General features: G+C 52.7%; 2 protein-coding genes across 5 annotated transcripts; both read left to right on the top strand.

Moving 5' to 3' along the window:
* The first annotated feature begins 13,903 nt into the window (after positions 1 to 13,903).
* Positions 13,904 to 20,903, top strand: F12 (coagulation factor XII). Of its 4 annotated transcripts, none has more exons than XM_036013976.1 (15): positions 13,904 to 14,010; positions 14,350 to 14,407; positions 16,080 to 16,271; positions 17,082 to 17,181; positions 17,336 to 17,406; positions 17,687 to 17,797; positions 17,945 to 18,076; positions 18,241 to 18,345; positions 18,490 to 18,655; positions 18,750 to 18,952; positions 19,055 to 19,262; positions 19,481 to 19,617; positions 19,711 to 19,860; positions 20,350 to 20,498; positions 20,589 to 20,903. In XM_036013976.1, the coding sequence occupies exons 1-15, from the start codon at positions 13,954 to 13,956 to the stop codon at positions 20,754 to 20,756; spliced, it is 2,007 nt and encodes a 668-aa protein (XP_035869869.1). In that variant the 5' UTR covers positions 13,904 to 13,953; the 3' UTR covers positions 20,757 to 20,903. The 4 variants fall into 4 exon arrangements, with proteins under 4 accessions (XP_035869869.1, XP_035869868.1, XP_035869871.1 ...); XM_036013975.1 differs by having other exon boundaries at positions 16,077 to 16,271; XM_036013978.1 differs by lacking the exon at positions 16,080 to 16,271.
* Positions 20,904 to 21,003: 100 nt separating this feature from the next.
* PFN3 (profilin 3) lies at positions 21,004 to 22,733 on the top strand. Its single transcript, XM_036013979.1, has one exon. It carries the CDS (start codon positions 21,840 to 21,842, stop codon positions 22,251 to 22,253), a length of 414 nt encoding a protein of 137 aa, XP_035869872.1. The 5' UTR covers positions 21,004 to 21,839; the 3' UTR covers positions 22,254 to 22,733.
* The last annotated feature ends 952 nt before the right edge of the window (positions 22,734 to 23,685 follow it).

The raw sequence follows: 23,685 nt of genomic DNA, 5'->3' as shown, positions 1-23,685 counted from the left end.
ACAAGCTCTTCATCTTCCCCCGCCCCCGGAGCCAGGGATTCGCTCAAAAGAGTAGAGAGGTGGGATTTAGTACGTTACCTCTTCCTGGTTGGTTTGTGGTGGAGTTCGGCCCCTAGGTTCGAATTTCTGGGCCTTAGTAGGTTACCGAACTGCCAATTAGGGCCGAGCCCTCAGTTGGGACACGGAGGTGTGTTCTCTGGGTCTCGCCCGGGAGGCCGGATATTCAGTCGTGCTCAGCAGTGCACTCAGATTGGGCCACCAGATAGGGGTGTGGCCCGGGTCCCTTTGGCTCGCCTAGGTTTTTCTAGGGTTTGTAGGGAGGGGTACACTTAGAATCCTGGGCCTCTGTGGCCGAGCTGCCAGCTGCTTTGGGCCGCATTCCTTTGGGTCAGCCCATCCTGGGAGGGCGCACATCGGAAGCGGAGAGAGGCCCAGAAGAGGCTGAAAGCCTCCCCAGCGGTTTCCCGGTCTTGGGCTCGGCCGCTGCGAAGGCCCCCGCCCCACCCCCGCATCCGGATGTTGTGATTTCTCTCCACCCACACGGCCTCTCCAGCCCTCGGCATCTGCCGCCTTATAAGGCAGCGCTACCACCCCGAGACATAGGGATGAGGTCACACCCATTACACAGGTGGGAACTGAAGCGCCAGAGGCCGAGTTGCTAGTGAGAAAACAAGGCCAAAGTTTTACAGCTGATCACCTTCTAGTTCAACATCCTACCCCCTCCACCCCTACTTCACACACGAGGAAATGGAGGCTTGCCCAATCCCGGTTCTGCTTGTGAGTAAGGCAGAACCAGATTCAACTGGGCTTTTTCTCTACAAAATAACGTTCCTGTCCTTTGTTTTTTTGAATTTGCCCATGGTTTTGATGTGATATGCTCGTCCTGAACTGCAATTCTCTACTAGTCCTGAATAAACTCCCCTCTTTGGTAAAATGGCTGGCTGTTTTATTTTTTTACGACAGCAAGACAAAATAAGAGTGAAGGGGAATGCCTTAGAGTATGACAAAGTTCTGGGGAAGAGTTCAAGTAGAGGCGACCGAAAGTGCAAGGGCTCTGAGCCTAGAGTAGGTCTGGTGTGTTCAAGGAGCAGGAAGGCCTGTGCAGCTTCAGGGCCCAGGGGTTGAGAGTGAGATGAAAGAGCGAGGACATTGGCTAGATTGTGGAAGGCTTGGTAGGCCATGGTAAGGCGTCTGTGTTTCTTCAGTGTAACATGAAGCCTTTGAAAGGACGATTAATACTTAAAAAGATCACTCCAGCTAGTGGACTGTAAGGGAGCTGGAGTGGAACCAGAGGTACGGTCGGGAGACTACAGAACCCCAACAGAGAGGTCACGGTGGCTTGGGCCGAGAAGGTGGGTGGTGGTGGGTGTGGAGTGGTGATGTTCATGTTTTCTTCATCTCAGGACATGAGCTAAAAATATATTCTGCAGCACACCAAAAACTATTTTTTTCTGATCTTACAAAAATAGGTATAATTTTGATTCATTAACATCAGATGGCTATTGTGTTGCCTGTTGTTGTTTTTTTATTTGACAATCTAAGGCAACAGTCCCCAACCTTTTTGGCACTCAGGACTGGCTTTGAGCAGGGGCGGGGGAACAGGAGGCAGAGCTCAGTGCCTGCCCCTTCTTAACTCCTGATGCAAGGCCCGGTTCCTAACAGGCCTCTGACCAGCGCCAGTCTGCGGCTCAGGGGTTGGGGACCCCTGGTCTAAGGGAAAAGAGGTCAGTGCCCCTGACTACATAGTTAGGTATTGTATATTTTCAAAATTCTTGCAGCACACTGGTTGAAAACTGCTGATATGGAGGAAAGTGCCTAGATCTGAGACACATTTGGGAATAAAGGTAAGTACCTTGCAAGAGGGAAACCCCCTTTATTTAGGAGGACAGAGGACAGGTGCCTCACCCAGTGAGGGCTACTGTGTCCAAGTGAGATCTGGGAGTTAAAGAAGAATGTACAGGTTTCAGCAGTAACTGGAGTGGGGAGGGAATGAGCCTTCTGGACAAAGGGCCAGCGCCTGTGCACAGCTCTGCAGAATCAGGCAGCAAGGGCTCGTGCACTTGGCCCCTGACCACAGAGCACTGGACTCAAGTTCCAGGTGCACATTGGAGTAGGCGGGGAGCCGAGACATGAGGCCAGGCCATGGAGGGGTCAGGATCAGGGAGGTCTTTGGAAGCCAGCTAAGAGTTTGAACTTTATTTTTAGGGTAGCAGGGAGCTGTGGAGAGTGTTTTAAGCCCGGGAGCAGTGTGATCAGATTTGCTGACTCAGGTCACTCTGGAGGACCTACTAGGAGTGGGGATCAAGGGCTGGGAGAGAGGGGCTGAGGCTGCCTTGCAAATCTCCTGTTCTTTTGGTGCCCAGCATCCAAACACCCCTCATCTTTAGGAGGAGACCCATGAAATGCCCTGCTTTCCACTATGGAAACCAAAGAGGAGGCAGAATTTCCTCTCTAAGCTCCCTTGTCACTGATGCATGTTTTCAAGTCTTCCAGATAGGTATTTGTATCCAAAGCAAGCAATGAACATTAAGTCATCAGCAGGATGGGTTAGGATTCACTATGAAGGCAGTGGAAACGGACGGGGAGGTGGGCAAGCCAAGCTCCTTCTGGAGCATGAGGATTCGGCAAGCCCCCAGGAACAATCAATTTTTTGTCTGCCTGTTGCCCAGAATTGCCTTCTGTTGTCTGCAGCCTTGAGTAACACAGGCGAGAGGCCTTTGAGCAGGAAGTGTTAGAAAGAGGAATGACAGCGCCCCGTGTGGGTCAGTGGCCGGGAGCTACAAACAAGCGACCAGGTTGAGAGTAACCTTGGAGCTGGGATAAACAGGTCTTGGAGATAGATTGACAAGGGGTGAAGAGGGGGAGGGGTCACACCTAAGTCTCAGGTTTTGGCTCTTCAACCCATTCTCCATCCACAGCCAAAGCAGTCTTTTTAAAAGGGGAAGTTGCCACTTGCCATCTGAGATTCACGTTTCTAGGAATTTATCCTACAAATATAATTGCACGTGAGCAAAACAAGAAATGAACGTTTAGGATTATTTTTTGCAACATTATCCAAAAAGATGAAGTGCATTAATTATCCTTTTTGCGGGGGTTACCAAGTTACTTTTTGAAGGAATGGCACGCATGGAAGAGCATAAGTAAGCAGGTGATTTGATACAACCTACAGAAGATGGAAGGCAGCCCCAGTGTGGATGTGCTACTTTGGTGACCAGGGAAGCCACAACCCCCAACCTGACCTGTGGCTGTGGAAGCTGGCCCAGGGCTTAGCTCTCCTCAAAGAGATAGATGCTCTGCCATGCAGCCTGGGGATCGCCTCTGCTGTGCAAGCTGGTCACAAGGTCACCCAATTCTTTGATGGATTTTGCCTGCTCATTCAGGTAATGAGTCTCCAGGAAGTCACACAAATGGGGGTCTTTTTTTTGTCAGCGGCCAGTTTGTGCGGGTCCTATAATGACTGACTCACACATTTTTCCGAGTGTAACACACACTCCATTGCGTTCAGCTCATTCTCCCAGTCGTCACAGTCTGGTTTCTCGGTATCCTGAAGGGAGACTGGCCAGTCACCTCGTTGGTTCTGCGGCTTCATCAGTTTCTCAGCATGTTCCCTCTCCTCATTAGATGGTGCAAGGTTCTTCAAAGCCACACCGTCATGTTCACAGAGTAAGACAGGGACAGGTAGACATAGGAGGCGTAGAGCCCTGGCGGTCGATGGTTTCCTCCATGTCCTGGTGGTACCATCTGGGTGGGTGGCAGGGGCCTCGGGGCATCTGAGGGTGCCACGTGGAGTGGAGGAGGAGGGCTGGCCCTCAGAGGCCCGAGGGGATGGGAGATGGTGCTGGGTCTGTCTAAGCATCGCTGAAGCAGCAAACTTGTGGCTACTCTCAGCCAAGACTGCTCTGCATTAATTGATCTTTTTTTTTTAAGTAGAAGAAAATTTATAACAAAGATCTGAGTACAAATAAGTAAAACAAAAAATAAGATAATGTCTAATAAAGGAAAAACTGAGCCCTGGCTGGCATAGCTCAGTGGATTGAGAGCGGGCTGGGAACCAAAGTGTCCCAGGTTCGATACCAGCCGGGGTACATTCCTGGGTTACAGGCCAGAACCCCCAGCAACCGCACATTGATGTTTCTCTCTCTCTTTCTCTCTCTATCTCGCTCTCTCTCTCCCCCCCTTCCATCTCTAAAAATAAATAAATAAAATCTTAAAAAAAAAAAGAAAAAACTGATTCATTGAAAAATAAATGAAATGGACAACCCAATAGTAAGACTCATCAAAGAGGGAACAAAAATGAATAAAATAAAAATATTTTTTTCCATTGTTGTTCAGCTACAGTTGTCCCCATTCCCCCCACCCCGTTGTTCTCTCCTGCCCTGTCCAACCCCCGCTCCCAAGACAATCCCCACCCCATTGTCCTTGACCATGGGTCCTTTGTACATGCTCCTTGACCTGATCCTTCCCCTTCTTCTTCTTCTTTATTTTATTTTATTTATTTATTTTTAGAGAGGGGGAAGGGAGGGAGAAAGAGACAGAGGGAAACATCAGTCTGTGGTTGCATCTCTCATGCCCCCTACTGGGGACCCGGTTCACAACCCAGGCATGTGCCCTGACCAGGAATCGAACCATGACCATTTGGTTTGCAGTCAGGTGCTCAATCCACTGAGCCGCAATCCACTCCTTCTTAATAGTGACTTTAAGGTACAGGAATACTATGTACCTTAAAAATAAAAAAGTGTGCAGCTGCTCTTCCTGCCCTGATATAGACCATCTCCAAAATACATCATTAAATGAAATAGCAAAGGGTAGAGCAGTGTGTAAGGTTTGCTACCATTTCTGTGGAAAGGATCAGGATATGCTAGCTTAAGCGGCAATAACGAATAATCTCGAACTTTCAGTGACTTAAACCAAGTTTACTTCTCAGGTTCACACATGTCCAGTGGAGGTTGCTGGGAGGCAGAGAGACTCCTCCACTCAGAGTTGTCCATCAGGGACCTGTGGTGATAAGGGCTCCATCTCAATTTGTGCTTCCACCACAGCTGTGAAAGGAAATGTGAATCCCCTGTGGCCTTGAAGGCTTGCAGGCGGAAGTGAGGCAAGTCCCTCCTGTGGCACATTTCATTGGTCAAGGCAAACCACGTAGCCACAACTGACTTGAAAAGAGTGCGGGGGCACAACACCATGGGGAAGATATTTTCCAAAGATGAGGGTGGCACTAAACTCCCATCCCACGGACACTTTTGCAGTGTGACCTTGCCATCTCCACGTTGAGAGGTGGGCTCTGATTCCCTGTCCTTAGCGACCCCTGTCATCAGTGGAATCCAAGGGAAGCAATGCATACGCAGTCTGAAGCTAGGTCCGAAGGGGCTCCGTAGCCTGGTTCCCCGGCAGTGGTCACTCTCCGGAAGCCTCTCTTGAAATGTTCCCTCAGAATCAGCAGCTATTCCATGACCAGTCCAAACCGGATGGAAAGGCCACATGGAGGTGCACAGTGTGTACGAGCGAGGAAGCCTCTGCATAATGATTCCAGCTCCTGGAGGTTGGAATCAGCCCAGCCTTGGACGTGTCCCCAGCTGAAGGCCTTGCCGTTTGTGGCAGAGAGACAAGTCATCGCCACTGTGTCCTCCCTAAGCCTGGACCCACCAAATCCATGAGCACGATAAAAACAGTTGTAATTTTACGCCACTGAGTTGGGAGTGTTTTATTTTTTAACACAGAAATGGTTACCTGGACCCTGGCTGATGTGGCTCAATGATTGAGTGCCAGCCTGTGAACCAAATGGTCGCTGGTTCGATTCCCAGTCAGGGCACATGCCTGGGTTGCAGGCCAGGTCCCTGGTAGGGAGTGTGTGAGAGGCAACCACACACTGATCTTTCTCTTTCTCTTTCTCCCTCCCTTCCCCTCTCTAAAAATAAATAAATAAAATGTCTAAAAAACCATATAGCATAAAAAAGAAATAGTTACCAGGGATAACTATTATTGGTAATAATGTTATTGGTTATAGTTGTGAGCAACACTCATCAATGACCACAGACGGATTTGCCCCCACAGGCACAGACACGTGAGGCCGGGGAACACTGGTTGCTTCTAGGAAGGGGATTTAGTGGCCAGGGACAGGCGTGGGAGGGAGGCTTTCCCTCATCAGCATTTAGGACTTTTAATCTCTCTTTTTTTAAATTGATTTTTAGAGAGGGAGAGGAAGGGAGACAGAAAGAGAAACATCGCTCTGTTGTTCCACTTAGTTACTCATTCATTGGTTACTTCGTGCATGTGCTCCGACTGGAGATCAAACCCGAGACCTGGGCACAGAGGGACAGCATTCTAAACGCCTGACCTACCTGGCCGGGGCTAAGGCTGCATTGCTTATTTTAAAGACAATCAACCTGATCTTACCTCTCTCCTGTACAGAACCCTCCAGCGGCCTTCTGGGATGGGCAGCCTCCAAGACAGGCCCAGTGGTCCCCCTTCTTAGTATTCCTCCCCCCTTCACGGGGTGCCCTTCCTTTGACCCTGGGCTGGACCTGATGACTCACTTCTCTTTTTAAAATATATTTTATAGATTATGCTGTTACAGTTATCCCATTCCCCCCACTTTATTCCCCTCCACCCTGTACACCCCCTCCTGCCCACATCCCCTGCTTTAGTTCATGTCCATGGGTCATACACACAAGTTCTTTGGCTTCTAGATTTCCTATACTATTCTTACCCTTCCCCCCCCCCCCCCCCCCATCTATTTTCTACCTACCATCTATGCTTCTTATTCTCTGTGCCTTTCCCCCCCTTTCCCCCTCCCCCTCCCCACTGATAACCCTCCATGTGATCTCCATTTCTGTGATTCTGTTCCTGTTCTAGTTGTTTGCTTAGCTTGTTTTTAGGTTCGGTTGTTAAACTGTGAGTTTGTTGTCCAGTGGCTCACTTCTAAGGAAAAGAACGTAGCAACAGTGTTGGAGGGTCACTTCCCAGATTAAGTCACTAAAAGGCTGTGGCTTCCGTTTCAGGCGCCCCTCTCACCTCCTCGCTGGCTCACCCTGAGGGAAGCCAGCTGTCCTGTTGTGAGCTGCCCTATAGAGAGGCCTGCACTGCAGGGAACTAAGTAATGTCTCCAGACAACAACTAAGCCTTGTGAATGAAACTGGAAGTGGGTCCTACCCCAGCCGAGAGGCCTGCAGCCTGGTGAAAGGCTGATCCTGAGGCACCCAGTTAAACAGTGCCCAGGTTCTCGACTCACAAAAATTGTGGCACAAATAAATGTTGGTTTTTTAGGCTTTTGAATTTGGGGACAGTTTGTTATCTTTCATTAGCAACAATAGATGACTAATTTACTTCCCATTACACTTTAAAATAAGCCCTGGCGGGTGTGGCTCAGTGGACTGAGCCCCGGCCTGAGAAGCACAGGGTCGCTGCTTCAATGCCCAGTCAGGGCATGTACCTGGGTTGCAGGCCGGGTTGCCGGTGTGGGGTGTGCAAGAGGCAAGCACACACTGATGTTTTGTTCCGTCTCTTTCTCCTTCCCTTCCCCTCTAAAAATAAATAAATTAAAAAAAAAAAAAAACAAACCCAAGCCCCTCCCATGGCCTACCAAGGCCCAACCTGATGTGGGCTGGTGTAGCTCTCTCCCACACTCTCCTGCCCATCCCCCTGCTGTGCTGTAAGGTCAGCTGCATGCTGACCTTCGCTCTGCATCCACCTGTCCAAATGCAGAAGCCACTAGCCACGTGTAGCTATTTAAATGAAAAGGAACTCAAATGAAATAAAAAAAATTCAGTTCCTTAGTCACCTTTCGAGTGCCCAGGAGCCACGTGCGACAAGTGGCCACTGTACGGGACGACACAGAGAGAGAGCATTTCCATCACCACAGGAACTGAAAAGTATGCAGAGGTGGTAGTTCTGACCTCAGGAGCCTTGGGATCCCAGGGCTCAAATGGCATCACTAGGTATTAGTCTTTCCCGTATTCTGACTCTGCTTTCAACCTGTGTTGCTTGCATTGCCAGGCAGGTTTTCCCTCTGAGATGTTAAAGATCACTGCCAGCAGTACCAAGCTTACTTCTTACCAATGTGGCAACTTATATAAAGAGAGAAAGCTCCCAGCCAGGGCACATGCCAGGATTGCAGGCCACAGCCCCCAGCAACCGCACATTCCTGTTTCTCTCTCTCTCTCTTTCTCCCTCCCTTCCCTCTCTAAAAATAAATAAATAAATCTTTTAAAACAAAGAAAAAAAGAGAGAGAAAGCTTATATCTTTTTAAAAATATTGTTTTGCCCTGGCTGGCATAGCTGAGTGGATTGAGCACGGGCTTCGAACCAAAGTGTCGCAGGTTCGATTCCCAGTCAGGCCACATACCTGGGTTGCAGGCCACAGCCCCCAGCAACTGCATATTGATGTTTCTCTCTCTCTCTCTTTCTCCCTCCATTCCCTCTTTAAAAATAAAATAAGAAATAATAAAATCTTTAAAAAAAGAATAAAAGTTTGCTATGTTCTCATTCCTGAATATTTCTCCAAATTTATAAAAAATACATTGTTTTAATTTATTTTTAGAGCAAGGGGAAGGGAGGAAGAAAGAGAGGGAGAGAGACATCAATGTGTAGTTGCCTCTTGTGCGTGCTCTACTGGGGACCTAAGCCTACAACCCAGGCATGTGCCCTGACTGGGAATTGAACCTGCAGACCCTTTGGTTTGCGAACCGATGTTCAATCCACTGAACCACACCAGCCAGGACAAGAGAAAGCCTCTATCTTGATGATTACAGAAAAAATCCAGGGGCTGCCCCTCAATGGCTTGATCTGAGTTGGGTGTTCATCTTGAACCAATTGCTGAGGGCAGAGAGAGGCAGCGTGTTCCCATTTGTTAGGTCTGGATCACATGCCCTCTCCACTCCCAACTTAGGGGTGGGGTAATCTTTATTTTTTCTTTAAATATTTTATGTATATATGTATGTATGTATTAAAGAGAGGGGAAGGTGGGGTGAAAGAGAGGGAGAGAAATATCATTGTGCAAGAGAAACATCAACCAGTGATCGGACCCACAACCCAGGCATGAACCCTGACCAGGAATAGAACCGGTGACTTTTCACTTTGCGGGACAATGCCCACTGACTGAGCTGCATCAGTCAGGGCTGGGGTAATCTTTATTTTGTCCACGTTGATGAGGAGGGGAAGGCGAGGGGTCTTCCTCAAAAGAATATTGAGGGGCTAAAAGGGTTCTTGGACTCAATTCCAACGAGTGTGTAGAGACTCCCTCACACCAAAGAGCAATCCTCAGACACGGGGTCCTACAGGTAAAGGGCTCAGTCCCACAGGGCAGGGCTGTCCTTCCCTTCACAGGCCAACTGCAGTCCAAGTTACTGCCTCTGCCTGTGCCTGCCTGCCCGTGAAGGGCTCCACTCCTTAGGTGTGACTGCTTTGCTGGGTGGCTCCCAGAACTCAGGAAACTCACTCACTCACTCACTCACTCGATTACCAGTCCATTACAGAGGATGTTAAAGGTTACAAGCCAACAGCCGGGTGAGGAGATACAGAGAGCAAAGTCCCGAACAAAGGAGCTTCTGTCCTCGCAGAGCGTGGGGCTGTGGCCATGGTGTGTGGAAGTATTTCCTTCCACAGAAGGGCAGCTCTCCTAAAAAAGGGGCCGGTGAGCTGCCCTCGTGGGGTTTTATGGCGACTTCATTACGCAGTCATGATTGACTAAGTCAGTGATTTTCAACTGGTGCACCACAAGAATTTTTTTTAAAGATTTTATTTATTTATTTTTAGAGAGAGAAGGGAGGGAGGGAGAGAGAGAGAGAGAAAGATTCAATGTGCAGTTGCTGGGGGTTCTGGCCTGCAACCCAGGAATGTACCCTGGCTGGGAATCGAACCTGGGACGCTTTGGTTCCTAGCCCGCACTCAATCCACTGAGCTACGCCAGCCAGGGCTTTTTTTTTTTTTTTTTTCCCACAAGAATTTTTAAAGCACACAATACCTGACTACTTAGTCGGGGGCACTGGCCTATTTTCCCTTAGATCGTCAAATAAAAAAAAAATGACAACAGCCAACACAACAATAGGTGGCCAGTGTGAATGAATCAAAATTATATCTACTTTTTTGTCAGATTGGCAAAAAAGAAATTTTAGTAATTAGTTTATGGGTGCCATGAGATGACAAAAGTTTGAAAAATCTCTGGTATAAGCCAATTACGATCTCTTCCCCTGACCAGAGATTGGTTTAGTGGTGTCAGGTGACCCAGTTCCGCCTAACAAGCCATGAGTGGAGGGCTGCTTGGGGTTTTTGTGTGGCAGGTTTCTTCATTTCTAAGGCTTTACTGGAAGGGGAAGTCTTCTTAATGAAGTTTGTGTGATTTCTGGAACCGTGGCAGCCATTATGTGACTATGAGGGAGTCAGCCTGAAGGTCTGCACACGGAGGACCATAGAAAAGGAAAAAGAAGAAATATCTTAGGTTCTTGATGACATGGTGAAATCACAGAAAGCATTGCCCCTGGAGCCCCTCTGACCAGATCTCTGGCGATGTGAAAAGGTGAATCTGAACGTCCTTACTGCTTACTTAAGCTTGGTTTTCAAAGGCACATTGACACTGCCAGACCTCTCACCACCCCAGGCAGTCTGCTCAGGATTCACAGTCCTGGGAGAGAGCCCTTGTTAGCCTAGAGAGCCCTTTAGGCCTATTTTTTTCTAATAAAAAAGTTCAACTGAATTCATTTGAAGATCTAACTGGCTTTATTAAGCAATTCATGAGTTGGGCAGCATCCCATCTAGCAACTAGAAGGGTGCTCCAAGGAGCTGTAGGAACCAGAAGGACTGGAGGAAGCGGGTGAGGCAGGGGCACTCTCAGTGAAAGAAAGTAAAAAATTAGTTTGGGGCCTGATGTCTTTTCTTCGGGGGAAGAGAAGTGGAAGGGTTTTTGTGATGATTTCCTCTTCTTTCTATAGGAGATGATGAAGGCCTATGTGGCAGGTGTTTGACCAGAAAAGTCCAGACTGGTTGATTAAGATTATGTTTCTGGGAGAAGATGAGACTGAAATTAGATCAGGCATTAAATCTACGTTTGGTATCATGGGTTTTTAGCACAAGTGATGCCATTGTGGCCCTATGGTTTTCTTTTTGTTTTTTTCTAAACAGGTCCCTCTGGCTTTGCTGTGGTGGGGAAAGGACGACCTGGTTCATGAGGCTTCCACAGTGGGAGAAGGTTGCTAAAAATTACCTTTTCATCACACAGTGGGGGAGGAGTAACCCACCCAATAAAAGAAACTAGAGACAAGAGGGAAAGGAAAAGGGAACAGATGTTGAGCATCCAAATCCCCATGAATGTCCACCTTCGGCCCCAAAGGATTTTACAGCCCATCTCACATTTCCTGCAAAGCACCCTGTGCTCAGCACATTCCCCATCTGACATGCTGCATCCAGGCTTCTGTGAAGTTGTATTACTCAGTCTGCCTGGAAGCCTCCGCCCAGCCCCCAAACCCTTGCTCATCATGAAGGCTTGTTCATTCCCAAGGCCCTTCCATTCCTAGGAGGAGTCAATACGGGCCTCCGTCTGGGTCGCAGTCTGTGCCCAGGTGCAATCAAAAACTGACATGAGACGCTTTCACTGTAATGAGCTTGGCTAAAGCTAGTTTCACTTTCTGTTACCTTTGAAAACAATTGTTGAAAAGGTGTCCCCACTTCTCCTGTGCTCCACTGGCTGGGTTTGTGTCCTGGGGAAGTCTTCCCTGACCTCTCTTCCAGTAGAACAAAGAAATTGCTACATTCGGTCTCCACTTCATTTCCCAGACTATTTTGTATCAGTCAGGACTCCTTTGAAAACTGACAGAAATGCATTCCATTGGTTTTATTTATTCAGGTAACCGAGAATTCTTGAGGGTTCTGGTTTTAGCACCCAGGCCTTCCAACAAAGTCATTGGGGATCCATCCATCCCTACTAGTTGTCAAATGCTGGGTAACGAATCGCTCTAAAACTTAGGGCTTCAATCAACAATCAGTGACCATTCCTTACAGTTTCTGAGGTTCAGGAATTCAGGAGCAAAAATATTATATTAATTATGCCTTAGTGAAAACAAAAATTCAGGAACAGGGTGGCTGGAAGGCCCAGGCTTGCAGTGGCTCATGGGGCTGCAGGCCCGATGTTGGCAGGGGCTGCAGTATCTACTCCTACCACGGCCCTTTCACACTGCTGTCGAACTGCACTTCCTCCCCACACAGGCCTCTCTGCAGGGCCAAGGGTGTGTCCTCACCGCGTAGCAGCTTCTGGACCCACCCCCCGCAGGGAATGGTCCAAAACACCATGGCAGAAACTGCAGTGCTTTTATGACCTGGGCTTGGAAGTCGAACACCATCACCCCTGCCCTTTTCCCTTGAACACACAGAACAGCTCGACTCCGTGCAGGCACAGACTATTCACAAGGGCGCGCACTCATCACAGGAGCTGTGATCACAGAGGACCATCTTGGAGATTGCCCCCCATGTTGTCCTTCATCATTCCTTCCTGGTTCGCTCTGCATGTCCACTGTGTGTAGGCTTCATTCTCAGGCAGGCCTGCTCCAAGCGGAGACAAAGATGACCGTCACCATCTCCAGGCTCCCGTTCTTAGCGCCTCCAGGGAGAAGAAAGTCCCCTTTTCCCAAAAGCTCTGGTAAGGAAGTCCCAAAGCTGCCTCTGACGGGACAGACTTCTGTATGTATGTACACTTCTCTTTCAACCAGTCGCTGCGGTCCACAGGTGCCAGGCTCATTGGCCGGTCTGAGGCCACACCCCCAGCCCTAGGATGGAGGGCAGAGTGGGCAGCACTAGAGACTCACAGAGGGAATAAAGAAGGAGTGGTTCTCAAAGGAAAAATCAGGGCGCCCTTACTGAACCAAGGTTAGTGGACACTGGGCAGAAAAAACAACACCTGTTCACCCCATCTCCCTCCCTTGTGCTCCTGCAGCACATGTTAGCCCCCCATGTTTCAGCGTTTTCCAGGGGCATCATTCACTTTCTCCGCTCACTTTCTGTGGTTGGTAGAATTCTAAGATGGGCCCCCAAGATGCCCACTTTTGGTGTATGCTTACCTTCCCCCAGTATTCAATCAAACACTAATCTAGATGCTTCTGTGGAAGGATGCTGCAAATGTAATTAAGGTCCCAAATCAACTGACTTTAAGATCGGGAGGCTCTCCTTTGGTGGGCCTGGCCTAATCAGGTGAGATCTGAAAAGGAACAGTGTTCTTCCTGGTGAAGGAGATTCAACGCCCAAGAGAGAGTCAACATGGGGGACCCTCTGCTGCTGCTTGGAAGATGCCTGGGACCCTATGGCCAGAAATGCAGACAGCTTCCAGGAGCTCAGGCGGGCCCCGGCTGACAGCCTGCAAGAGAACGGTGGTGTTGGTCCTACAAATGCAAGACCTGAGTCCTGCCAACCACCTGAACAACCTGGAAGTGGATTTTCTCCCAGAGCCTCCAGATAACTCGGCCTTGGTCTCCCTTTTGTGAGATCCTGAGCAGAAAAACCTGTCACGTAGTGCCAGACGTTCAACCTGAGTGTTTGCAAGCTAATAAATGGATATTGTTTTAAGTTGTGAAGTTTTCGGTTCACTTTAGGCACAGTAGAAAATTAATGCGCTTCCCAGTGGATCCTAAGATCCCTATCACAGGGAGCTTCTCTTGGGTCTCCTTAATTTCTCCATCCCCAATAGGACTCGGAACAAAAGACGTCCCACTTCCTGAGTCCAGTCCCACTATCTGGGAAAGAGGGGGGACCCCAGCTCCTCATCATCCTACCCCGACCCCCCGACTGCCAGCTCCCTGCTCTTGGGGGTCTGCTGAGGAAGTTGTTCTGACTGGCTTCCCACAAACAGCCTGTGCCCCAGCAGGCCCAGGAGGGCGGCTCGACCAATCTCAGCTTCCCAGGCCTCAGGGACCTTTGGTCAGCTCCATCGACCGGGACTCCTGGGCAGGCGGCTGAACCCACAGACGGACCGACGCCATGAGGGCTCTGCTGCTCCTGGGGTGCCTGCTGCTGAGCCTGGAGTCGGTGCTTTCGGTGAGGGCTGTGGGCACTGGGGGCACTGTGCTGGGGTGGCCCTATCACAGCCTGGGCAGCTGCCCATGTCCTGTTGGTCCAGGTGACCTGTGTGGAAGAGTGAGGGCAGCCCAGGAGGCCCAGGCAGGGAGAGAGACACCAGAGCCTGTGGATCCGAGGGCCCAGCTTGCGATGCTGGAGGAGAGGGTCCTTGAGGAGGGAGGAGGAAGAAGGGGTCTGGGTCTGTTGAGGAAATCTCTGCCTTTCTGGGCTGTGAGAAGAAGCTGGGGACCTGCATGGGCCCAGGGGCGGGCTACAACTTTCTGGGCAAACTCCCTGCCCTCTTCCCTCCTCCTGTAGCCTCCACCTTGGAAGGCCCCCAAGGTGCATGAGCGCACAGCAGATGAACACGCAGTGGGTAAGTATCCCGGCTCTGCCCCCTAAGATGCCTTTGGGTGGGAATAAATAGGGGCAGGGTGCCGTGGTCAGTCTCAGGCTCTTGGAGCCAGGGGCAGGAACCTGGACACAGCTGTCACCCTTGTCCCCAGAGTCACCTGGCTGGCGTTCAGACTTGAGCGCCTGCTGTGTGCCAGGCCTATGCTGATGGGCACTGGGGCCCAGAGGGCTAGTGAGCTGTGTGCTCCTTGAGGGCGGGGCTTGGGCTGTTCCCAAGGGCCCACTCCAGCACCTGCCAGTTTTCCTTGGTTTCCCCAGCCTCCCCATGCTTTTTCCATCCTCAATATGTCTCACAGGCATCAGTCATGCCACACGGAGGCCAGAGTCCTTGATAGACAAGGAGAGATCAAGAGTAGGGTGCTGGAGTCCAATGCCTCTCCAAACTTGTTTGCCCAACTGTAAGAGCAGGCTGGTTAAAGGAAACACCTCAGGGTGTAGAGAAGGAGAAATGACTCCTAAACCCCTGTTAAAGCACTCAGCTCATTGTCAGGTGCATGGTCAGTGCTTAAACTATGTTCATTTTTCTAATTCAGCTCCCTTGTAGGTGAGGATGTCTGCCATCTCCCCTGTCCCCAAACCCTACCGTAGCTCCCCATTGCCTTACTCCTTCCAGGCACAAAATATTCACCTAAAGTTGTGACCTGATGGGCCCTGCCCTGGTGGGCCTGACCCCTTAGCATGGCACTGAGGCCCAGCACGTCCGGCCCTGACTGCCTCAGCCTCCTCTCCTCATGGCTCCATACCCAGCTGAGCTGCTCTCTGCCCTCTTGCCTGGTCCAGCCTAGGTGCCCTGCCCTTGCCTCATCACCTACTTAGGATGATCCCCCTCTCTGTCCATCCCATTTGCCTCTTAAAAATCCATTTTGGGCCCTGGCCAGGTAGCTCAGTTGGTTAGAGCATCGTTCTGATACACCAAGGTTGTAGGTTCGATCCTCAGTCATGGCACATACAAGAATCAACCAATGAATGCATTAATGAGTGGAATGATGAATTGATGTTTTTTTCTCTAAAATCAGTAAATTAAAAAAAATGTTAAAGTCCATCTCAGACCCCTCTCTCTTCCCTTACTGTCCTATCCCTGGTGTGGCCTTCTGCAAGTGCCTCTGTGCCTTTAATGGCAAAAATAGCAGCTAATGCTTATTGAGCAAGTACTATGTGCCAGGCTCGGTGTTAAGGGTTTTACAGGCTCTCTCATTTCCCCTTCACAATGCTCCTCTGAAATAGACACAGACAATTCTTGTTATTTGCGTTAGTCACTGTGAACACTGCATTAGCAAACCCTGAACAATTGCTCCTAGAGGAGGTAGAGACTTGGGTTCCTGTGAGTCACTGGCCACACAGTTTTCATCAACTGTCAACATAAAACCTTGTTGCATGTGTGATTCTGCTTAAAGACACCTTGCTTAATATGCACGGTCGATTGGTTAATACTGAATTCCCAGCCAACGGCATCGCGCTCCTGCCTGGACGAAACTCACCCAGGATGCTCGTCTGCTCCAGAAGGCACATTGCGGCCCCCGCATGCACTGGACACAGCACTTTGGCACAGCAGGGGCCATTTTCAACAGCAAAAGCACAAACTGTGAACAATGTGGCACTAAATAGACCGTCAAAAGGACACTTGTTCACAGCAGGAGAGCTGGGACAAGAAGCAGTGCCACCTGGTTTGACCTCTGCTGGGAACGTGGGCTTCTCTGGTGACTCAGACTCTGCGTGTCCACGAATGACGGAGAAAGCCTCTGGAGAACTGATTGGGGTTTTACAGACAAACTTTACCCTGAAGGCAGATTTGCAAATGCTGACTCTGCAAATGAGGAGGCTGGACGGTACCATTTTTTTAATTGTAATAGCAATATATATATTTTTATTGGCAAAACTTCAGAAATGACAAAAAATGCAAAACAACAAAAAAGTCATCCATAATCCACAATCTTCCAAAAACCATTCTTGAAAACTTTGAGCATGTCCTTCTAGATTTCTTTTTGAGGTGTACGTGCACGTCTTTGGACAAAGAAAAGACCATACTCATATTGATGTGCCATTTGTAACCTGCTGTTCTTAGTTTAAAATCACGAACACCTTTCTGTATTTATATATATTTATATATATGTATATGCATATATATAATCATGTAAAATTTTTATGCGATAAAATACACAAAACATAAAATTTACCATCTTAACCACTTTTAAGTGAACAATTCGGTGGCATCAAGAACCTTCATATTGTGTGACTGTCCCCCCCAGCCATTCCCAGAATTCTTCATCTTGCAAAACTGAAACTCTGTGACTCCACTCTTATTGCCAGTTTCCAGGCGAGGAAACTAAGGCTCAGAGTGACCAAGTGACTTCAACATTCGACAAGTATTTATGAAGCACCTACTTTGTGGCAACCACTCTTTCAAAGCTGGGGGTAGGGGGTGGAGGGCTGCCAACTTGCCCAAAGTTACACAGCTCAGAAGCGCTGGAGTCCGAGTCCACTCCAGCTGGCCGACTCTAGGGCCTAATTCCTTAAGTGGGAAGCTTGAAGGCACAGTGATCTTTTCAAGGGTCTACCCTTATTCAACAAGACCCTGAGGGTGGTGCCTGGGAGACCGGGCACAGGGAATGCCCTCAGAGGGTGTGTTGTCCCTGCAGTTCTCACTGACACTGGGGAGCCCTGCCACTTCCCTTTCTGGTACCATCGGCAGCTGTACCACAGGTGCACCCGCAGGGGCCGACCTGGCCTGCGGCCCTGGTAAGACGACCCCAAAGGGGCTGGAGCAGGGGCTTGGGAAGATGGACTCTGCCTACCCTTCTACCTAAGGAACACTGCTTGCAGACAGGAGGCTGTGATAGGGGAGGGTGGGCCAGCTGCCTGGGCGAGCAGGGAGCCTCCTCTCTTTCTCCAGGTGTGCCACTACCCCCAACTTCGAGCAGGACCAACGATGGGCATACTGCCTGGAGCCCAAGAAAGTGCAAGGTGCCACACACAGTCTCTGGGGGGGCCCAAGGTCCTCTCTTCCCCCTTGGTTACTCTCCTGAGCCTCATCAGACCCTACTCACCTGGGGTTCTGGGCCCACCTAGCCCCTTCCTCCCTCCGGAGGGAGAAGTTTGGGGAGGGAGGAGCCGCATTTTGCATATGGATAAACTAAGGCCTGGGAACGAGGTAAAAAGATAAGACAAGGAGGTTCGGGTGTGGATATGGTTCCCAAATGCCTGACTCAGGCCCCCCCTTCCCTGCACTGTGTCCCTTTCTCAGACGCCTGCAGCAAGCACAACCCCTGCCAGAGGGGAGGGACCTGTGTGAACAGTCCAGGGGGCCCACACTGCCTCTGTCCCCAACACTTCACTGGGAAGCACTGCCAAAGAGGTAAGGAGGTGCTGCAGTGGGTGTGGGGGGGAGGTCTGGGGAGTGGGAGGAGGAGGCAGCCCCCACCTACTGAGGAGGTCCCAGGACCCTCAGAGACCTGGCCTGGTCCCAGCCTCTCCTGAGACCATCACCTCACTTTGTTCCCAGAGAAGTGCTTTGAGCCTCAGCTGTTCCAGTTCTTCCATCAGAATGAAATATGGTACAGGCTGGAGCCAGCGGGTGTGGCCAGGTGCCAGTGCCAGGGTCCCCAAGCCCACTGCAAGCCGCTGGCCAGACAGGGTGAGTGGATAGGTTGGAAACTGGCCAGGAGGAGAATCAAAGGTCAGAGGTTGGGAGAAGGGAAGAAAAGCTAGCAGAAGGCCAGGCGGTGTGCCTAGGTAAGGGCAAGGGCTCTCTGTGGGGTCTTTGGGCCCAGAGGGGGCTCAATGAGCTCCTTCTCCCAGTCTGCCGCAACAACCCATGCCTCCACGGGGGCCGCTGCCTGGAGGCGGAGGACCACCACCTGTGCAGTTGTCCCAAGGGCTATGGAGGACGATTCTGCGATGTGGGTGAGTCCTGGTCTAGTGGGAGGCAGAAGCCCCACCCCCAAGTGGGGAGGGCTCACAGAAAGGCACCTGAGTGAGGAAAGTGGCTGAGATCCGGGCGGGACACTATGCCACCTGCTGGCTGCAGGGAGCCTCCCCTCTCCCCAGACCTTGAGGCCAGCTGCTACGAAGGCAGAGGGATCAGCTATCGAGGCACCGCTGGGACCACGGTCTCCAACGCACAGTGTGAGCCATGGACCTTGGACGCCACCTACCAGAACCTGACTGTAGAGCAAGCGCTGAACTGGGGACTGGGCGACCATGCCTTGTGCCGGTGCGCAGGGTGGGGCAGGGCACAGTGTCCCCCTCCTCCTCAGGACCCCCTGTCGGTCCCCACGCTCTACCAGTGTCCTCCCCGGTGGTTGCAGGAACCCGGACAATGATACCCGCCCGTGGTGTTTCGTGCGGAGAGGCGGCCGGCTGAGCTGGGAATATTGCAGCCTACCACGGTGCCGAGCCCCAGCCTCCACAAAGCCCCACTTCCCGCCTCCGCCCCAACCCCGCCGTGAGCTCCCGGACCTCCCCCTGCCCTCGCTTGCACAAGATGAGGAGCCTCAGCTCGAGACCCCAGGTAGCTGGGAAATGGGCAGAAAGACCAAGCAGAGGGGGCGCGGGCGAGCTATGTTCCAGCTACTCGTGGGTCTCCTTGGCCTCAGCCTGAGCTCCTCCACAGTCTCACACGGGCCTGGGACCGAACTGGCGGGCTGCGGACAGCGGCTGCAGAAACGGCTGCCCTCACTGAGCCGCGTCGTCGGGGGACTGGTGGCGCTGCCCGGAGCGCACCCTTACATCGCCGCGCTGTACTGGGGCCACAATTTCTGCGCTGGCAGCCTCATCGCCCCCTGCTGGGTGCTGACCGCAGCTCACTGCCTGCAGAACCGGCCAGTACCGCCTGCCCAGCGCCAGCTCGGGACTCGGCTTGCTTTCTCTGGGCCTAGCTTCCGCAGCGACACGCGAACCCGTGCCCTGTTCTCCCCACTTCCCCCTCCAGAGTTCCCCCTGGAGGAAGCTGAAACCCAGGCTGCGGCTCGGGAACGGGGATCCTCCAGGCTGCCTGTGGCCGACTCTGAGCGCGCATCTCTCCCCACCACGCCCATAGGCCGGCGCCGGAGGAGATGACTGTGGTGCTGGGCCAGGACCGCCATAACCAGAGCTGTGAGCAGTGCCAGTCGCTGGCTGTGCGCACCTACCACCTGCATGAGGACTTCTCGCCCATCACCTATCAGCACGACCTGGGTGCGTAGGGGCGCCCCGCGGGGATCAGAGGCCTTGTGAGGAAGGCTCGGAGGCCGGTGTGAGGGGCCTCACGCTCCTCTCCGTCCGGGTTAGCGTTGCTGCGCTTGCAGGAGAGCTCGGACGGCCGCTGCGCGAACTTGTCGCCTTCCGTGCGGCCCGTTTGCCTGCCGAGCAGCGCCGGCAACCCTGCGGAAACCGAGGCTGTGCTTTGCGAAGTAGCCGGTTGGGGCCACCAATTCGAGGGTAGGCAGAACCGCTGGGGCGGGAGGGAGACCTCTGGCCACCGGGGTAAGCAAGAAAAGCCCGCCGCTTGGATATCACAAGGGACAGGGGGCGCTGACCTGGTGGGTTGTGAGGGCATTCAGAGTCCTTTTTACTGCAGCCGTCCGTCCCAGGTCTTGGGATTCACTGTTGGGGGCCCCCAAGCGAATGAGAGGCACAAGGTCACACTTTCTCTTGGTTCCCACTGGGCGCCGGGCTGCAAGGCTAACTAGGACACGTCCAGCACTCTCGAGGGCTTCCAAAGCAGGGCTGCTCGCCCCGCCCACTCCCCCCCCCACCCCGCCACCACTGTCTCCCGCCTCAGTTTTCCGGTCCAGGAAATGGGGTTACCAGCAGTTCTCTCCCTCACGGGCTTGCTGTGAAGGAGGCTGGTGATCAGTGGGTCAGGTCCCCTGGCCAGGCGGGGAGCGGAGGTGGGAGGAGTCTGAGGAGAATGTTCTCCACTTGCAGGGGCGGAGGAATACGCCAGCTTTCTGCAGGAGGCACAGGTGCCGCTTATCCCTCCCGAGAGCTGCTCCTCTTCCAGCATGCACGGTGCAGCCTTCGTCCCCGGGATGCTCTGCGCCGGCTTCCCCGAGGGTGGCATGGACGCGTGCCAGGTGAACCCTTTAGCCGCTTTGCGCCCAGCCCCCACCCCGGCAAGCACAGACCCCAGGCCAAGGGCACTGAGCCTTGTGCCCTCGACCCAGGGTGACTCAGGGGGTCCACTGGTATGTGAGGAGGAGGCTGCAGAGCGCCGGCTCATCCTGCGAGGCATCGTCAGCTGGGGCTCGGGTTGTGGCGACCGCAACAAGCCGGGTGTGTACACCGACGTGGCCAACTACCTGACCTGGATCCGGGAGCACACCGCTTCCTGACCGCCCAGGAACACGTCTTTTCCTCCTCGGTGATTCTGGAATGGGAGGACTGCTGGACCTGATCCTGGATGGCGAGGATTGTGCTGCGGCGCCGCCACCCCGGCGCCAGGCGTGGCGTAAACTGTCAATAAAGTGCTTCTGGCAATGCTCGAGAGGCCCGGCTCCCTCCGCAGCCCCCAGAGACCAGGGTCTCCTGGGATCTTAGGCAAGGTTTAGACTCCTGCCCAGCTGACGTTGACCAAGCCGGGCGTACCGAGTCCTGTGCACCGGTTATTCCTGGGATGAAACGTTAATACTTTCCACTTACGGAGATGTTCTCAACCTTGACTGCACATCCGAATCATCTGGAGAGATTTTTGAACCTATGCCCAAGATCCACCTCAGATCGATTAAATCAGCACATAGCTCTAGGAATGGGGCAGGGGCACATTTTAAAAACTCTCCAGGTGATGATTACACGTGCAGCTGGGGTTGAGAACCATGGTTAGAAATGCTTAACCTTCTAATAGTGGTGTGGACCCTTGGCGCCGGCAGCCAACGTGGAAGTCCCCTTACTCCCACCCAGCCCGCACCAGAGCCGCAGGTCTCAAAATGTGGTCGTTGCACCAGCAGCAACGGCCTCACCAGGGAACTTGTTAGAAAGGCCTTTTTGGGGGGTACATGCCCTACTGCTGAACCGGAAACTCTGAGCTGGGGCCCAGCAACCTGTATGAGAGCTTTCCAGGCGGTTCTGATGCTCCTAACATTTGGGGACCATGTTTGGGGACCAGGAGCAGAGGTCCCACTGTCCAGAGGTGGCATCTTGTTTGTTTCTGTGTTTTCACACTCGTGTGCACTGTGCTCATGGCCGTCTGCGTTGGTTTTCAAGGATTATTTTGACTCTTGGGTGATCCCCTTCCTCAGACTAAAGGTGAACTTCACCAGGTGTGAGATACAACCCCGCCCTCATTCCGCAGCTGGAGGTAGCTGCTCTGTGACATCACAGCCCTGCCCCCACACCTATCACAGTGCCACAGGTGTTTTAGGCTGGAGCAGCCCCACAGCATTCAAAAGTACCAGGCGAGGGACGTACCTGGAGCCCGAATGGGTGAGTGGAAAGGCTACATCAGTGCAGTGCTGCGAGACCAGCGCATCGACGATGTGGCCATTGTGGGCCACTCGGACAATCGTTGCGTGTGGGCATCGAGGCCTGGGGGCCTGTTGGCAGCCATCTCACCACAGGAGGTGGGCGTGCTCACCGGGCCTGACCGATACACCTTTCTGCAGGCGGGCCTGAGCGTGGCCGGCCGCCGCTGCTGCGTTATCCGAGACCACCTGCAGGAGGAGGGCGATGGCGTGCTGGACGCGCGCACCAAGGGGCTGGATGGGCGCGCCCTCTGCGTGGGCCACACGCCACGAGTGCTCCTCGTGCTCATGGGTCGTCGGGGTGTGCACGGGGGCATCCTCAACAAGACGACACATGACCTGATCAAGTGGCTGGGCACTCAGGGCACCTAGTAGTGCGGCCACGTTGGCAGTGGAGCCACAATAAAGGCAGACCTGGACACGGCCCACATCTTCCCATTGTGTGGGGGAAGGGGACAGGTTGCTGAGGGGGACACTGGCTTCCCGCAAGGTGCTTGCAGAAGGTTTACCTGGTAGGTTGGGATCCTGGGTCCAGAGGCTCCCCAGCCTCCCATGCCCTGGACCTGGCCCTCCCGTGCATGCCCTGCAGAGGCCTCTGACTGGCTCCCCAGGCCAGAGTCAGGGATGGGGACCTCGAAGTCTTCCCAGGGTTCTAGGGACACTACATCTGAGCAAGAGCCCTAGGGAGCAGCCTTCTCAAACCCTCTTGCTCAGAGCTGAACATGCTTTCCCACAAAATTTTCCCCACATGCTTTGGATGGATGGAGTGGTTCTGTGTGGAATGTGCATAGGTCTGCAAACAAGAGGTCGCTGGTTTGATTCCCAGTCAGAGCACATGCCTGGCTTGTGGGCCAGGTCGCTGGTTGGGGGCGTGCAAGAGGCACCCGACTGATGTTTCTCTTGCTCCCTCCCTTCCTCTCTCTCTTTAAGTACATAAAATCTTTAAGAATCTTTCCCCATGAACTGTAAAGGGAGTCTCCTCCCCACCCCAGCGCTGCTCACCCTTCCACTTGCCAGGAGAAAGCATCAGCAAGGCTTGTGAGTGAGGGACAGGGTGTGGCTGGGAGCTCGGGGATCATCCCAAGGCTTTGCATTTCCCCCATGTAGCCCTATGGAGGGGCTCGGGGGGTGGTGGCGGTGAAGGAACATGTCCAAGACCATCACAACTGGGTCTGGGCCCTACAGCCTTCCTGTCTCCTTGGGGTCCGAAGGCTCCAGAGATGTCCCTGGACTACAGAGGGGGGCTTTGACACCTCTTGCCCCTTGACCTGAGCCCTGTAGGCCTCAGCTGGGGTTAAGGGAAGGCTGTGAAGGAAGAGGAACTGAAAACTTGAGTGGGTTAAATGAGGCATGGTTTATTGCCAAAGATGGCCAAGCTGGGAGGAGGGAGGATGGCTGGTCCTTGCTCTCTCTATGCTGATACACAGGGCGTGGCTTCTCTTGTCCATCCCGGACTTCCTGGCCCCTCCCCCAGTGGCCCTGATAAGCTGTCACCTGTCACTTGTTTTGGGGAGAACTGATTTCATGTCCGGCGGGGCAGGAATCCCACACCTGCAGCCACTTGGGCAGGTGCCGTGGGCTGTGCCTCTGCAGGACGCTGATGAGCACCAGGAAAGCCAAAAGAGGGAGGGAGGGAGCCCGAGACATGGGTGAACACAGAGACCAGGAGGAACCAGAGGAAGTCAGCCTGGTGGGGTGGGGGATGGAGGTGCAGAGAGCCTGAGGGCACATGCCCTCTCGGTGGCCGTGGGGGGCTTGCAGGGAGTCTGAGCTGTGGACTGGACTCAGTACAGCAGGGCCAGGA

This window comes from Phyllostomus discolor, chromosome 13 (genome assembly GCF_004126475.2).
Source record: "Phyllostomus discolor isolate MPI-MPIP mPhyDis1 chromosome 13, mPhyDis1.pri.v3, whole genome shotgun sequence".
Classification (NCBI taxonomy): domain Eukaryota; kingdom Metazoa; phylum Chordata; class Mammalia; order Chiroptera; family Phyllostomidae; genus Phyllostomus; species Phyllostomus discolor.
Note: the sequence above shows the minus strand (reverse complement) of the source record. Positions and strands in the feature narration are given on the sequence as shown.

What these genes read in the sequence shown, in the direction of transcription:
- F12 (XM_036013975.1), top strand. Translation starts at nt 13,954, where the DNA reads ATGAGGGCTCTGCTGCTCCTGGGGTGCCTGCTGCTGAGCCTGGAGTCG. An exon ending in AGCAGATGAACACGCAGTGG is followed by an intron (nt 14,408 to 16,076) that starts GTAAGTATCCCG and finishes ACTTGTTCACAG; the next exon opens with CAGGAGAGCTGGGACAAGAA. An exon ending in AGGACGATTCTGCGATGTGG is followed by an intron (nt 18,346 to 18,489) that starts GTGAGTCCTGGT and finishes CCCTCTCCCCAG; the next exon opens with ACCTTGAGGCCAGCTGCTAC.
- PFN3 (XM_036013979.1), top strand. Translation starts at nt 21,840, where the DNA reads ATGGGTGAGTGGAAAGGCTACATCAGTGCAGTGCTGCGAGACCAGCGC.